Source organism: Ipomoea nil, unplaced genomic scaffold, assembly GCF_001879475.1.
Source record: "Ipomoea nil cultivar Tokyo-kokei standard unplaced genomic scaffold, Asagao_1.1 scaffold1509, whole genome shotgun sequence".
Classification (NCBI taxonomy): Eukaryota; Viridiplantae; Streptophyta; class Magnoliopsida; order Solanales; family Convolvulaceae; genus Ipomoea; species Ipomoea nil.
This window is the reverse complement of record NW_017617937.1, coordinates 1,633,110-1,649,431: the sequence shown is the minus strand read 5'-3', so window position 1 is coordinate 1,649,431 and position 16,322 is coordinate 1,633,110. Positions and strand designations below refer to the sequence as shown.

Sequence of the window (16,322 nt, the reverse complement as noted above, 5' to 3'; positions counted from 1 at the left end):
TTTGTGGCTCAACTTTTACGACACTTTGATGTAAAATCAAGATGGACAAAAGACTTTAAATTTGAATGCATTTTGAAAATAACAAAGTAAAGCTAACAATGATTTTAGCCTGACCAAGCAGAATCATAACCCCGAATGAGCAAAAAAAATGTGGGGGATTCCAAAATGTCGCTGCATGGAAAGTGGACACCAAGGAAGGAAAACCGTGTTTGTGGAGTGCATTTCTCTCCCATAGAGAGTCGCTATGCCCCTTAGCGATTTAAGCTTCAGTATTTTATGCTGTACTTTGTGCTATTTTAAAAGAATTGTTTTTGGGACCACAACTGTTTTGGGACCACAAATCTTATTTTTTGCTATTTTAAAAGAATTGTGCTAGGACCATAGATGAATTTTGTTGAAGGTAAAAAAATGGAGAAGAAAGAGGAAGGAGATAAAAAATGTAGAAGAAAGGAGGAGATGAATAGATTGGAGTCAAACTAGGGTTTTTACAGATTTTGGGAACCGTATAATACGTAAAGTAACCGTATGGAATTGAGAATGGTAACTTTTTAAAATTGCTATGGGCTATAGCGTTTTTCCTAAAGTAGGACTCCATAAACACGGTTTTCCCTTCTCCGTATATATCCAAATCCCATGCATAACCTTTTTCGTATCCAACGCCAAAATTTTGCACTATCGGCAAAAGCACCCGACCAAGCATTAGAGCATCACCAATAGTTGTACGTAATTTTTACAGGTGTGACTAGAAAAGAAAGGATAGGAGGGGAAGGGAAAGAAAAAAAATTAATGATTCAGAAAAGATCAAGATTCCTTTTTCTCATTTTCTTCTTTTCTCAACTTCAGCATGGATTCTTCAAACCCCAGTCCAAGAACCACGGATGAGAATGCCCTTAGCAACACTTGTTTGCCTAGCTAGTGGCTAGTTTTATATCGAAAATGATGGTAAGACTTTATGACTTTAGCTATAAAAAAAACCGACCAACATAAACCTTAAACAAATTCATAACGAATGCAAAGGAACAAGAATGCAAAAAAAGAGCATTGTGTATGATTTTGTGAAAGTGTAGAACCATTTTGCTCTCCATTATCTAGGGGTGTTATATAGACCTATCATTAATTGCTAATTACAAATCATATTCATCCCAATTTGGTGCATAATCTAATCATGGCAAGATCATTCCAAAAATAAAAACATCGTATTTAAATCTCTCGCACTGATAAAATCTCTCGCATTGATAAGACTAATGACTAAGCCCCCTCCAACTCTCCAAAAATTTTAGACAGATTTCTATACATCCCTATTAAACAAATGCATCATCCAAAATCCTTTAAGGGTGTGTTTGGAAACCTGGAAAATGAGTTCTGGAAATCATTTTCCAAGTTTCCGTTGTTTGGATGTGCCTGGAAAATCAAGTCAACGGAAATCATTTTCCGTTGACTTTGGAAAATAGGCTTGTTTTGGAGGAAAATGACTTCCCCTTTTTTTTGGGGGAAGTCATTTTCCAACTTTTACACCAACATCACACCACCACCAACATCATCAACACCATACCACCACCACCTCACTACCACCATCACCACCACTACTGCCGCCGCCACCACCACTATACCACCGCAACCACCGCCACCACACCACCACCACCACTACCACCACCAACACCATACCACCGCAACCACTACCACCACCACCACCACCACCACCACCACCACCATACCACCGCAACCATCGTCGCCGCCACCACCACCACGATACCACCGCCACCACACCACCACCATCACACCACCATCGCGCCGCCGCCACCACCACCGCAACCACCGTCGCCGCCACTACCGCCACCACCGCAACCACCGTTGCCGCCACCAGCACCAGCACCACCACCATCACACCACCACCACTACCACCGCCGCCACCACCACCACCACACCACCGCAACCACCGTCGCCGCCGCCACCACCGCCGCCGCCGCCACCACCACCATACCACCGCAACCACCGCCACCAACACCACACCACCGTCGCCGCCACCACCACGACCATACCACCGCCGCCACCACCATACCATCGCAACCACCGTCGCCGCCACCGCCACCACCACCACCACCGTACCATCGAAACCACCGCCACCACACCACCACCAATTATTATTATTATTATTATTATTATTATTATTATTATTATTATTATTATTATTATTATATAACGAATAACACCACTACCACTACACCACCCCCACCACCATAATATTTTTGATATATTATTAGTTATTTTTATTATATTTAAAATTATTATTATATTATTATATATTATTATACATGTTGTAATATTCTAAATAAAATAATTAAAATGTTTAATTATATAATTCTACTCATTTTCCAGAAAATGAACCAAACACACAAAAACAGTTTTCCAGAATGCAACCAAACACTGGAAAGGAAAATGTTTTCCGGAAAATGACTCATTTTCCAGAAAACATTTTCCAGAAGTCATTTTCCTGCTTTCCAAACGGACCCTAAATTCGCACTCAAACCACACGCCCATATTAACAAAGGATAATAACCCCGTAAGTGCAACTACCCCAACCCATATATGTGCTTAGAGCATCCACATCAATGGTGAAAGATGGGTTAATGTCAGATCTATTAATTTGGGTGGGGTTAATAGCAAATGTGGGATGGGGTTATTTTAGGAGATATTCCTCCTGCAAATCTTATCTTATCTTATCTTACTCTATATCTTACTCTATATAATAGCAAAATGTTTTTGCCATGTCATTTTCCCGCCTAAATGAAATGGCATCATTCCATGGTATAACCTTAATTGCTAGATTAATTGTAGATTAATTGTGGATGGTTGAATTATCAATCACAATGAGTTTTAAATGTCTTAAGAAAAAAATAAAGAATCATTTATTTATTGTATATAGTTTAAGTTATTAATTTTAAATTATGTTTATATATATATATATATATATATATATATATATATATATATATATATATATATATATATATATATATATATATATATATATATATATACTTATTTATTTATTTATTTATTTAAATGTAAAATTTTAAAATATCATGTGATATCTAATACCACAATGCTTTATAATATATGCTAATAGTATGTTGTGATGTTTTAATATAACAACCAATTTAGTATTATATATATATACTAGTTTTTTACGCGCATTGCGCGATTGTGATAATGCCCAATGCTTTTTTTTAAATAAGTACTTTAAAGTATATTAAGACAGGATTATATTGAAATTGTTCATGCATAGATAATTGAAGGTTGAATTTGCGTATTTAAATAGGTAATTCTTCTCCCAAAGGTTGAGTCCCCAACCCCAAGGGCCCCCCACACTCCGACCCGACAGAGCATTGTGGGAAGTTATAATGGTGACTCAATGGTTCAGCAGACAGGGCCAAATGCTGATACGCACAAGGAATCTGCCCACTTTGGACATAATTCCCGCACTGCCGCCGCCGAGGTTCAAACCTTCGTCTCTTCTCCCAAATACTACCCACTAAACCATTGAGCTAAGCCCGTGCGGGTTAAATAGGTAATTCTAAGTTTACAAATGCAAGATAATATAGTCAAGATTGATTATAATTGTCAATAAAATAATTGTATAGGTATCGTTGAAACCAAATACGGGACATAAGGGAGAACAAATAAAAATTAGGACATAAAATATTAAATTTATACTAATATTGTTTGAGGAAATGCCGACATTAGGATTTGTGGTTAAGTTCTATTAAGACTTTAATATTAGAATTAGATTAATGGTGTAGTTATAAAGACAATATAACTAATGAAAATATTTCTTTTAATTAATTTATTGATAATTAATAATTTTTTTTTCACTGAATAAAGACATTGTAAGGATAATGTAGCGAATATAATCAATTAATAAATTTGAATATAAAGAATTTAATTGATTTAATAATTTGACGGTCATTTTTTCTTCCCAATGTTAATAATTAAATAAATTCGCTGGTCAAATTCGCTAGTATAATCCGCTAACGTTAACCACTAACTGCTGATTGTCAAACAAGGACATTGCGAGGTAGTTCTCACTTCAATTTGTTGTGTGATTTGAATACTCTCGTTGTCACAAAATCTCTCAAGTAGTTAATATGGTTGACTTTATTAATTATATTTTTTTTAATTTTTTCATGGTATTAATAAAATACTTGGTAAATAAATATATAGCATTATTTTGTATTATAACTTTGATATTTAATTAGAAAAATAGTGCACAAAAAAAATAATAGATAATGTAGTGAATATAATCAATTGATGAATTTGAATGTAAAAATTTTTACATTTGAGAAAAATAAAGACAATATAACTAATAAAAATATTTCTTTTAATTAATTTATTGATAATTAATAAATTTTTTTTCACTGAATAAAGACATTGTAAGGATAATGTAGCGAATATAATCAATTAATAAATTTGAATATAAAGAATTTTTATATTGAAGAAAAATAAAGACAACATAACTAATAAAATTATTTCTCTTATTTAATTGATTGATAATGAATAATTTTTTTTTTGAATAAAGGCATTGTGGACACATAATTCTAAATTAAAGAAATACATATGTATTATTTTTTGTTGTAACTACTAAATTATTATTTATATAATTTAATAAGAGTAAAATAGAGTACTAATTATGCCAACTTTGATTGGGATGAGTTTCGAACCTAAGACCTTTTTTTATTGAAATCAATGAGTAAGTTAACGGTGAACTAACGGCAATTCTTAAAATTTTAACGGAATTAGTAACGGTGTGTGGGTATTTTAGGAAATTTTAGTGTAAAATTTAAATCTGATCAATCTTTTAATTAATCTGGGTCATTCATTTGATTAAAATCTGTGACCGCCATTTTTTCTACCCATTATAGGCCTAACTCTCTTGGGCTCTTATTAGTATAGTAGAAGTAGATAGTAGATATATAAAAAGAATAACATTTCATAATTAATTTTAATGATTGATGTTGAATTTTATCAACAATAAAAATACTTAAATTTTATACCGTGCATCGCACGGGACAAATACTAGTACCCAATTAATGTCAAAAAAGGAAAAGAATAAAAAATAAAAAGCAGCAAATGTTGTGCGCGTTTGCGCACAGCTAAAGGCCACACGGGCGCGTGCAGTGTGGCGCGCCTGACGCATTAACTTTTTTATTTTATTTTTGTAAAATTCAATTTTATTTCAGTTTTTTTTTTTCCTTTTTTTTTTCTCTCTCATCCCACACTCTCTTTCCTAATCACTCTTACATTATCCCCACATTCTTCCCACCTAATGTGGATGCTCTTAGCCATAGTGTCCATTGTCCCACAAACCAACCCAACTAGCAAGCAAACTGTGGATGAATAGGATGAAGTCTTTTTCAACACAAAACATGTACTTTTCGAAATCGTAAAACTTGCAAAAAATCTTACCTTTTTCTCTGGCTAGGACCATGTCTAGTTTAATGCACTATAAGTAGTACGTTACTCCGTAATGGTCAAAGAGCAAGATTTGGATAGCCGGACCACATACGGAGTATTATAATTATTTATTATTCAATCGTACATCCGTGGGGCCCAATTGAACATTTGAATCAGATGTACCGTTGAAAACACTCTTCTTTCCCACTCACTTCCTTCTTTAATCCTTTCAAATCAAATGCATATGAAAGATTTAATATTACTCTATATTCAAAGTCAATGATCGAATTCTTGACCTTTAGTTAAGGAGGAATGAACTCCTTTCACTCAACTATACCCCAAGTTAAAGATCCATTTAAATTAATTATGTTTTATCAAATATTGGTATTAAGAGACTAAAAACGTATACACGAGATTTACTAATATCACGATTTGGGTTAGATTTAAACATAATGTGGATATTGAATAGAAAAAACGAGGCAACGACTAGATAATACCACTGGCCGACAATGCATTCATGCACTCGAGAAATCTCACCACAATTTAAGGTTATAAAACCAGTCAACATATATATAATCACAAAGCCCAGTGCCAGCCTGTCCTACATTGGAACCACTTTCTTAAAACCATAAACTCATTACGAGGAAACTTGGGACACCACACCATACCCCCACCCCAATCTCCCCATATATGGTTCCACATGATACCCAGAAATGGCTACAGTACTCTATGCATTAATGCAGGGTGGCATAATGGCATGCAGATTCAAAGGAATTGTCATCCCTTCACATTCAGACACAAATAATGTTTATATTCAAAGTTATGGACCGTTGATCATATAACCATTAATGTGCAATCTAACTATCAAATTAAACTTTTAGTTGAGATGAAACACATGCTTTAATTTGGACAGCATAGAAGCTCTGCCAAATCTCTCTTTTTTCCAAATACTTTCTCCAGTCTCCTCATGGGGAGATGGGAGTCAAGTTTTAGCATATCCATGGAAGACACCACATGGGTTTGGTCAGAAATCAAGTGAAACATAATGGAATGTCATACAGCTGCCATTGCATTTTATGAGAAAGATGAGCAGAGAATATAATTTAGTACCATCATTGTAGCCATTAGACAAATATGCAAGTAAATGGGAGATCAGTGAATTCTGGTTCTCTTGTGGGGGGAGAAACAAACCGCCCAAGAATCATTGGAGCTATCAGAGGTGAAATACGCATCAATTACGCCGTTTGGACTCCCCGGTGGTTCGGATTCATATTTGCGCTTAAGGTGTTGGCAATGCTTCTTGTTCCTTTTGCCACCAGTTAGCTCTATGATGAGATTATAGCACTCAACTACCTTTTCCTGTTATCATTTTTTATTCAAACAATTAATATCCAGGCACGAAAAACAGAAAATTTAACAGTAAAATCATTGAGGATTTGAGGAAGAATGCATGCCTTGCTGATCTGGAGCAAACAGACAAGCTCATTCTTGTATTCCATGGCATTGCAGGGCTCAATCTCTTTCATAACAGTAAATATTATTGCAGTGGCAACAACAGAGGGGAGGTACTGAAGTAATCTGGAATCTGCAACAATGTATGTGAATAAACTCATAAAGGAATCATATTTTACAAACTCCAAACAATTGAAGCATGTGCTCCATCTCAACTAAAACCCTAAGCTGATAGTTTGATTGCACATTAATGGTTATATGCTCAACACAAACAAGTAAATCCCTTACCAGCAATTACAGAGAGAATTAGGCGTTCACAGCGGCCTAAGAATTCCCAATGCAGGTTGGTCATCAATTTGAATCTCCTTATAATATGGTCAATGAAGGAGATTGGGGTGACAAGATTCATCCTCCATTGTAGAGTAGAAAGCACCAAGAGTTCCATTCTCTGAATAGTCTTTGCCTCGAATAAAAACTTTGTCTCTGCCACCTAAAGAATGAAAATAGATCATCATTGCCGCATTTATTCAAACACCCTAACTGCAATATAGAACGAAATGAAATTCACAGCACAGCTCAACATACTTGGAGGTCTAAAAGAAGAGGCACTTGAATCTCCTCCACTTTTGCGGCTATAGAAACACAGGCCACTGCTGCAAGCTGGCTCATCCATGGCTTATCTCTCTGAAAGCAAACTCCAGATATGAACCTATCGAAATAGTTCACAGCTAGAACAGCGGTCAAAGCATTAAACCCATAGTGCCTAATCACCTTCAACATCCAATCCACTGCTTCATTTCTAGCCAACATTAAAGACTCGTCCAGATCAACACACCCGGACCCCAAACCGATCTCTTTTTCCTTAGATAACAAAGCCAGAAGCTCATCATCTTCCCAGAAAAGGTCAGATTCCAAGAAAGTTAAAGGCTTTTTCAACACACTTATCTCAGCATAATCGTTAGGCTCAAACCTCTCCTCCTCGCAGAAGAGACCATCAGGGGAAAAGATTGGGTCTTGGGACTCAAATGCTTGATCTTTCTGCGAATGGGTAAGGGGAAACATCTCCTCGTCGTTGGTTCTTCTTCTTAGAAGAAGACACCAAAGCCTCTGCTCATTATCTTCAAGAAAAGATGGAAATCCACAACCCCTGAACCGTCATTATATCCGGCGGGGCAAGTGGCTGTTTCTCTCTCTCTCTCTCTACAATGGTGGAAGGAAGTTGACAGGGAAGAGTGTGGAGTGGAGTAGCAGAAGAGAAGTGAAGAAGAAAAGGGAGGGATTTTATTTGAGATTGGTTTCACTTTCACGCTTGCCTGTCGCTCTCTTTTCCCCATATTTTGTCTCTCTTTTCCATGAAAATCATTTTCATTTTCGTTTTGGACTTTGGATTTCAAATCTAGCCGTGGCCGTGGGGGGAGGCTGCGTTCTTTTTAATCAGATTTCTGTAATCCTCTTGGAGAATATTTTATAATCCTGCTAAGCTAGCTGTTTGGCATGAATGTTAAAGAAAATATATATAGATATCAGATTTCTCCTACCAAACATGTTGCCATTTATTTATTTATTTTGTGGATTTGTTTTTACGAATTTATTCTGTTTGGATCAGTACTCAGTAGTACGTATGGTGTTGTCATCTGGGCTGCTCGATCCAGTCGATAGAAGCGCAGGATGCCCACTGTTGCTGTCGCCTGTTATGATCTGTAATTCTGTCATTAATAAAAAGATATACTTTTTTCATAGGTATTTTTAAATTATCGGATCCATACTCCAGATCCATTCAAAAAGCCAGATTTTTAATGTAATTTTTTTTTGTCAGACATGAGGTGTTCTGAGCAGGTTCTAATTGTAGAATTTTTAATGTGATTTGATGATAAGTTATGTCAATTTTTAGATAGTTGCTCTGTTTAGTATCAATCAATTTTGACTTATTTGATCACTATTAGCTATTTGACTTGTTAAACAATTAATATGAGTGTTTGATTAATTAGCTTTTTGTAACAACTTATTGCTTTAAAATGTTAAAATTAAAAACAAAGTAGTTTTTTTCGATTAATTTTTTGAGAAAGTCATTTTGTATGTAATCAGTTAACAGCTAATTTACCAAATTCTTTTTACAATCAAACTCACTAACCTAATCAGCTAACAGTTATTTACCAAACACCTCAGTATAACAATAAAAAGGCATGAAAATGGCAGCCATTGGAGTAGTGTTTAAGTGAAATTAAATATTATTAACGTTAGGTGTTACTTCGTATTAGAAAACTAAAAGAAATATTGATTTAAATGAAAGGGTTAAGTCATTTAAGACAAGGGTTAGGAATGATCTGGAATGAAATTTAATTAGATTAGTCATATCTTATAAAATATAAATTATATACGATTAAATGGAATCATTTATCTCAATCAAACTCGTCACATTGTGTATTCCTAAAAAAGTTGCCAAGAAGATGAAAATGTCAAACTAAGAAGGGGAGAAGAGGGTGCAACTATATAAACGTATAAAGTGTATAAAGATAAAAGCTCTTTTGCCATTCAATCAGAGAATTGGGCTTTTATTAAAAATTGGGTGGCCCAAAACTCAAAAGTTCTATTTGGTTGGTCGTTTTTTTATCGGGGGACTCGTGTCCACAATGCATTGTGGATTGTGGACACGAGTCCAAAACGATGCCGTTTTTAAGAAAAATGGAACATTTCATTTTTTTAAAAAAAAAATTAATTTTGTCTCGTAGTTAACGCTGTTACCATGTCCACAATGTGAACATAAAGCTCTAAAATTGTGAACATAGAGTTTCGAAAATTATGAATGTACAATTATGAAATTATGAATGTACAGTTAGGGAATTATGAATATACGATTATAGAATTATGAATGTACAGTTATAGAATTATGAATGTACAGTTATGGAATTATGAACACAGATCTCTGACATTATGAACTTACAATATGAACATATAGTGATAAAATTATGAACATAGGGCTCTAAAATTGTGAACATATAGTTTTGAAAATTATGAATTTACAGTTATTGAATTATGAATGTACAGTTATGGAAGTATGAGTGTACAGTTATGGAATTATGAACACAGAGCTCTGACATTATAAACTTACAATTATGAACATATAGTGATAAAATTATGAACATATACTCCTATAACGAAGCATTCTGAAATTTAAAAAAAAAAAAAAAAAAGTGGAAGATAACGGTGCCACTAACGGCACCGTTACCGTGTCCACAATGCATGCTGGACACGAGTCCATAGCATAACGATTGGGGTGGGGTTTGTTTTTTAATGTGAAAATTTCAAATAGTGAAAAATTGTATAATGAAAATATAAATGGAAATCAAAATTTTTTTAAGGGAAAATGACATATTTTTTTTGTCAGATCACAAAATGTCCAAGTCTTTAACTATGAAAGGTACATTTAAACCCGTACTCTCTCTGTTCGCATCGGCCCCTCTCTGTTCGCATCGTCTCGGCCTTATTAAGAAGCAAAGTACTGACCAGATTAATTTTTTCATACGAAAGGGGTTCACGCCAACCAAGCTGGTTAGGAAAAATGACATATTTAATTTTTGAGAGACATCATGAGTTTTTTTTTTTTTTTTGTTTTTAATACTACTGACTCTGTTACAATGCGGTATCTGTTAATAGCTACTTTCTCAATCCACTAAAGCACAAAGAGTCAATACCTATTGAGGCTCAAATCCACAACTTCGTATATGGGAAAGTAACTTGATGTCGCTAGACCACAAGGTCATTGACATATTTAAATATTTATTTACTGGCGATTTTGAATAATTGAGTCTATACTTAGACCATCTCCAACCCAACGCTATCTCACCAAATCGCCAAAAAATTTGGCGTAAAACGGCAAAAACTGAGCTCCAATGGAACGGCAAAACACCAAATAATTTGGTGTTGATGAACATCATTTCTTGGGGTATTTTTTTTTTTTCCTATTTTGCCCTTTATCTTCTTTTATAATTCCTTTTGTATCTTTTTTGGTTTTTATATATTTACATCTTTTGTTAAATATTTAAACATAAATTGTATATTATTTAAAAAATATATATCATTTGAAAGATCTCATCAAGATGATTAAAACAAGACTAATATTGAATATAATTTAATTAAAAATAAAATTACCTAAAACATAATTAAAATTTAATTTATTAAATTATATTAAATTACAACTATAGGTTATATTAATATAATAAAAGTATAAATATAAACTTTTAATTTATGAGAATATAAATTATTTTAATGTAGGAATAAAATTTGGTGTAAATAGGTTGGAGATGAAAAAAAATTGGTGTAAGAATATGCTGAGAATATTTCTTTTGATATAAAATTTGGTGCAGAATTTGGTGTTTTGGGTTAGAGATGTTCTTAGAATATAAGTCAGATATCAAATATGGGATTTTGAATATATATATATATATATATATATATATATATATATATATATATATATATATATATATATATATATATATATATATAATGAGTTAACTTCAACTTTTAATAATCAAAATTTGAGATCCATCGACATTGAACTCACACATCAAAGAACTCACACAAGCTTTCTCCAACTCCGCCGGCTACGGCGTTTGAATAAACGGATGCACACCTTAAGCTTCCATCAGACTCTGCTACACATAAGCATTTGGTTGTACTGTGTCAAAAAATTCCAAGCATTGCGACATTGAACTCACACATCTTCCTAAACCATTCATATCAACCTCAATTGCGTTGCATAACCCCTGCGGAAGCAGGAAAACAACCATAGCATATGTGGGGATCGCTTGTATAGTTGTTTTGAGAAGCACCCCTCCCAACTCATGATTATGTTAAGGATATATGTGGCTGACATATTCTATTTCTGTATTTGTTCAAGTTATGCTCCTGTAGAATAGTTGTTACAACTTCCTACTATGATCTTTTATTTATAGCTGGTTGTATTATTAACATCAATAAATATTCAGTTCCATAATCTCCACATGGTATCAAAAGCATAGAATACGAAGTTTTTTTTTTTTCAAACATCAATAAATGTCCAGTTCCATAATCTCCACATATTATATATATAAACTATTCCAACATTTTTTTTTCAACATTTTATATTGTGTTTAGTTACCCGAATTCTATAGTTAATTATTAGCAAAACAAAAATTTTTAATTTATTTAAAATTCGTTGATCAATTAAAGTATATTTCGGGACAAAATTAGTCAATTTAGATATGAGTTTGAATAGTTATAAAATCATTCAAGTTTGAACTTAAGAACTTAATGGTTACGGACATGTTATGTTAAGGTTAAGTTGAACTCTCCTCACAAGTCACAATCATATCGTATTGAAGTGTGAAGACAAAATACTTATCTTTTTCTATAGTGAGTTAAGTTGAACAATGCCGTCAATCCGGTTTTTATGGATGGGTAAGTGGAATTGGTTGCAATAAATGACCGACTTTCCTGACATTATGGGTTATTATGCTTCGTTTATAATTACAATTGTCCCCAGATTCTTTATAATCCTATGTGCTCGTTTTACTTCAATTCTGCAACCCTTTTTTACTGCATGCACTGACTTTTACCCTGAATTCATCCAAAAGCCACAGACAACTTAGGAGCGTTTAGAGTCTTCTGCAAATGATTGCCAATTCCTACGAGACACCCGGACATGGTCCTAGAAACCATTCTCTGTTTGCCTGGGAATTTTTTTGATTTGTATCTGGAACATGACAGAGATTGATTGTAAATGTGAATTTGTACTTTTAAGTTTAAGGTCACGGGCTCGATTTGTCTAAAGAACAAAATTCCCAGAATGGAGCATACACTGCTTGCCTACATGCCATATTTCTCTTTAAGTAAAATATACAAACAAAATGCCCATACTATATTACAATTGCAGCTAGCTAGCTAGCTGCCACATTGATGGTTTCATGGAGTAAACAATCTTCTTATCCTCTGAATACTCGTTCGGCAAAACGGACAAATCTTCCCTTCCCCTTCACTAATCCTGCGTCCACAAATCAATAATTCAAACTCATTGCACAAATTTTATCATAATTCTAAACTTGTCATTGCCTACAAAAGGCGAAATTCCTTCATCCCAAGACCCCTTACCTTGGACTTATAGAATAGTAAAGGGTTAAATCGCGACAACTAAGCGGTTTATTGGTTAGAAGGAAGTGTCTGCTGTTACAAGGAACTCACCATATTAAGTGTAATTCTCGGATTGTGTCTGTCACAGTTTTAAACTAATAGTTCTTTTCAAAAGGTTAAACCCCAACCATAAGGGCCCCACCATCCGCACAGACAGAACATCTAGGAGGATGTAAATCATGGTATCTCAACACCACAGAGGCTAGACCTTTGCTTATTGTGCACAAAGAACCCCTTACACTGCTGTTGGTGAAACTCAATCCATGATCATTCTTTCGAACTTTCACCTCTATGACCAGTTAGCTGCCCATGCTGGCTAGTTCTAAACTAATAGTTGGACTTACAAGTTAGTGGTTGAAACTTACCTCTTAGCGCATTGGTAACAAGTGGCGCAGTGACCGCAAGGAATAAAGAAACAGCACCGTTTACGGTCGTAGCAAATGACGCAGATCTTTCCGTCGTAGAAGTCCTCCGACGAACTGCTCCGGCTGCAATTCCCGGACTCCACGTCGTCGTCCTCCTCCTCACACGCTCCGTAAATGACCGCCGGAGCCGCCTCCTTCGGCAGCAGCAGGCTAGTCTCCGTCGAATTAATCTCCCCGTCTCCGGCCGGCACCGCCGCGTCGTCATCCTCGAAGCAGCCAATTAGTTTGACTATAAGCGCTACCACCATCACGAATATCACTGAAGCCCACATAAAGTTTCAGTCAGAAAAAACATTTACAGAGGCACCGGAAAACATATACGCAGGCACTCAAGAGACTAACCGACCAAGAACAGAGATGTAAACGAACAGGCGAACCACAAATTCAAATCCAGCCATCCGGTCATCCTGTGATCATGAAGACTAACAAGATTATTACCGACTATATTAGCGCCTGAAAGTGACGGTTAATTTAGTTAATTCATAGTTACCTCGTAGTCGTCGAAGTTGATCTGAGGAGAAGCAGGAACCCCAAGTGTGAACGCCATTTTCGGACTGGATAAGAAAATGGGGAAAACGAGGATGTCTGGGTTTTAGTATCGGACAGAAAAAAAAAAAAAGAAAAAAAAAACATTAGTTTTTGAAATCATCAATTCAAAGGTGCACTTGTTTCAAAATCATCAATTCAAAGGTGGACTTGTTTCAAAATCACTAGCTCCACTTTTCTATTAAATATTGTTAATTTGATGTTTTAACAATTATGATTATTTATTAAGAAAGCTATAGATACAAGGTTTGAAAGTAAAAGAAATACATACAAGTGGTGAAAGTCAAATCAGATCCTATATTTAAAAAAAAAAAAAAAAAAACTCTTATTTATAAAATGCACTATATATATACGCAAACATGCGTTAAAGATTTTGTATATGTGCTTGACTTATTGTGCCTATTGCAATATCATCATGAATAGCATTAAATGACATTTAAATGTTGCTAAATAATTAGATAATCAATAACAAGACATTCAAGTTATATCTCCAATTGGTTGTTGATTGTTTGGTAAACCAGCCGGTTGGAGTAGTGGATATCTCCAAACCGCTAGAATCTTTTAAAAATCATTAATACCATTTGTTGATCAAACCCGCTAATATAATTCGATATTTGCTAATCGCAGATTGACAAACAAGGCCTAATTTGATATCTAATATTTCATTAATAATAATTAAAAGAAGTAAATAGTAAAAATATCGCAATCTCCTCTTATTTATAATATAATCTATATTTTTACTATTAATTTAATTCATAACATGAACTTGTATTAACTCACTCATATATGAATTTTTTAGTAAAAGTCGATATTTTATAAATGATCCTACAGTCAAAACTTTTACTAACAATCTCATTTACTTCACCAATAAAAGCATCCATAATAGTGAATTTTAATATTTTTAGTTTCTTAGGAGTTCTTGTAAGTGTGATTAGAAAAAAGAATATGAAAAATGAGAGAAAAAAATGATTTTTTTTTAAATAATGATAAAAATAGACTGTCAGGTGCGCTTGACGCGCCACCGGACGCGTGTATTGCACTCGTCCGTGTGGGCATTTGTTGTGTGCCAAACGCGCACAGTCTCCAATTTGACATTGCGGCACTTCAAGTCATGTTCTAAAAACTCAAGCTTACAAATGAATCAATTTCTTTTCTGATCAATTTGTCAACCAACTGTTCCAAAATCCTCCAATCAATTTCTTTTCTGATCAATTTGTCAACCAACTGTTCCAAAATCCTCCAATATACACTAATAAGGGTGCTCTAGCGTGCGCGCACACATATATATATATGATTAAATACAATATTCATTATATATGAGGATCACTCTTTCTAAAAAGATTCAAAATCAAACAATTCTTAACGCACTTAAAATATATATTTATATTTTCATTTCTATGGCATTTTGAAGTTATTTAATTTTTGGTCCAGTATATACAATTTCTAGCCCGGCCAACCAATAACGAATAATTACAGTTATTATGATGATAAAAGAAAAAAGTAAAATAAATAAATAAAAGTTGTTTTCTATGAATTAGTTGGCGTAATAAGTATTGCCGTCAATAGCAAGTTAACTGGAAGCTAGTAGTCAAAACTCTACAGTAAAACCACAAAGTCTGAAAGAAAAAATCAAGGTAACCACCGCCCCTGCCGCCGTCTTCTCCAACCAAACGCCGCAGCCCGCACGTCATCGCCGGCTGCGTCCGGGAGAGAAAGGAAGACGCGACAAAAAAAAAAAAAAAAAAGGAGTTCAGATCACATTACATACCTAAACAGAGCTGCCGAAAATTTTGCAGAGTCGTCGGTTCTCTGGCCTAGAACGGAGAAGTGATCGGAGATTCGAAGAATATCCGGAATCCAGCTGGAATCCACACTGCGTTGGTTCGGATAAGTTAAGAAAACCGTTGGCTTCCTTCCTCAGCTCGCAGGTGAAGATCTGTGTTGGCGTTAAAACATTGAACTCTGCAACTGTCTCTCCATCTGCAAAAACAACCTTTGAGATTTGAGAGTGGCCTGGGAGTGATAGATTGAGCAGAGTGTAACGTCGTAGTCGGTGTGACAGTTATCATTATTTGGCTACTTGTGAAACAGACAACGCAATGGTTTAGGCGTTACTTGGAAGGTTGGTTCCCCGCCCGGACCCCCCCAAAAAAAAAAAGAAATTCTATTTTTTTTTAACAAAATAAACTCAGAGTCATTATCTAATAATTTGTACAATTTAAAAATGATTAAAATATAAATTCATCTTTATTTACAAAAGAATTTGAGAAATTAAATGTC

The 16,322-nt window shown here is 34.6% G+C and overlaps 2 protein-coding genes across 7 annotated transcripts; both read right to left on the bottom strand.

The window, feature by feature from the left end:
- Positions 1-6,470: 6,470 nt before the first annotated feature.
- Positions 6,471-8,424, bottom strand: LOC109188771 (cyclin-D3-1-like). Its single transcript, XM_019339380.1, has 4 exons — positions 7,489-8,424; positions 7,192-7,393; positions 6,906-7,036; positions 6,471-6,810 (listed from the first exon to the last, which is right to left on the bottom strand). Exons 1-4 carry the CDS (start codon positions 7,963-7,965, stop codon positions 6,604-6,606), a joined length of 1,017 nt encoding a protein of 338 aa, XP_019194925.1. The 5' UTR covers positions 7,966-8,424; the 3' UTR covers positions 6,471-6,603.
- A 4,237-nt stretch (positions 8,425-12,661) lies between these two features.
- Positions 12,662-16,101, bottom strand: LOC109188772 (RNA-binding protein MEX3B-like). Of its 6 annotated transcripts, none has more exons than XM_019339386.1 (5): positions 15,811-16,101; positions 13,995-14,050; positions 13,839-13,905; positions 13,437-13,755; positions 12,662-12,925 (listed from the first exon to the last, which is right to left on the bottom strand). In XM_019339386.1, exons 3-5 carry the CDS (start codon positions 13,900-13,902, stop codon positions 12,847-12,849), a joined length of 462 nt encoding a protein of 153 aa, XP_019194931.1. In that variant the 5' UTR covers positions 13,903-13,905; positions 13,995-14,050; positions 15,811-16,101; the 3' UTR covers positions 12,662-12,846. The 6 variants fall into 6 exon arrangements, with proteins under 6 accessions (XP_019194931.1, XP_019194930.1, XP_019194928.1 ...); XM_019339385.1 differs by having other exon boundaries at positions 13,839-13,903; positions 13,987-14,050; positions 15,811-16,100; XM_019339383.1 differs by having other exon boundaries at positions 13,843-13,905; positions 15,811-16,097.
- Between the last annotated feature and the right edge of the window lie 221 nt (positions 16,102-16,322).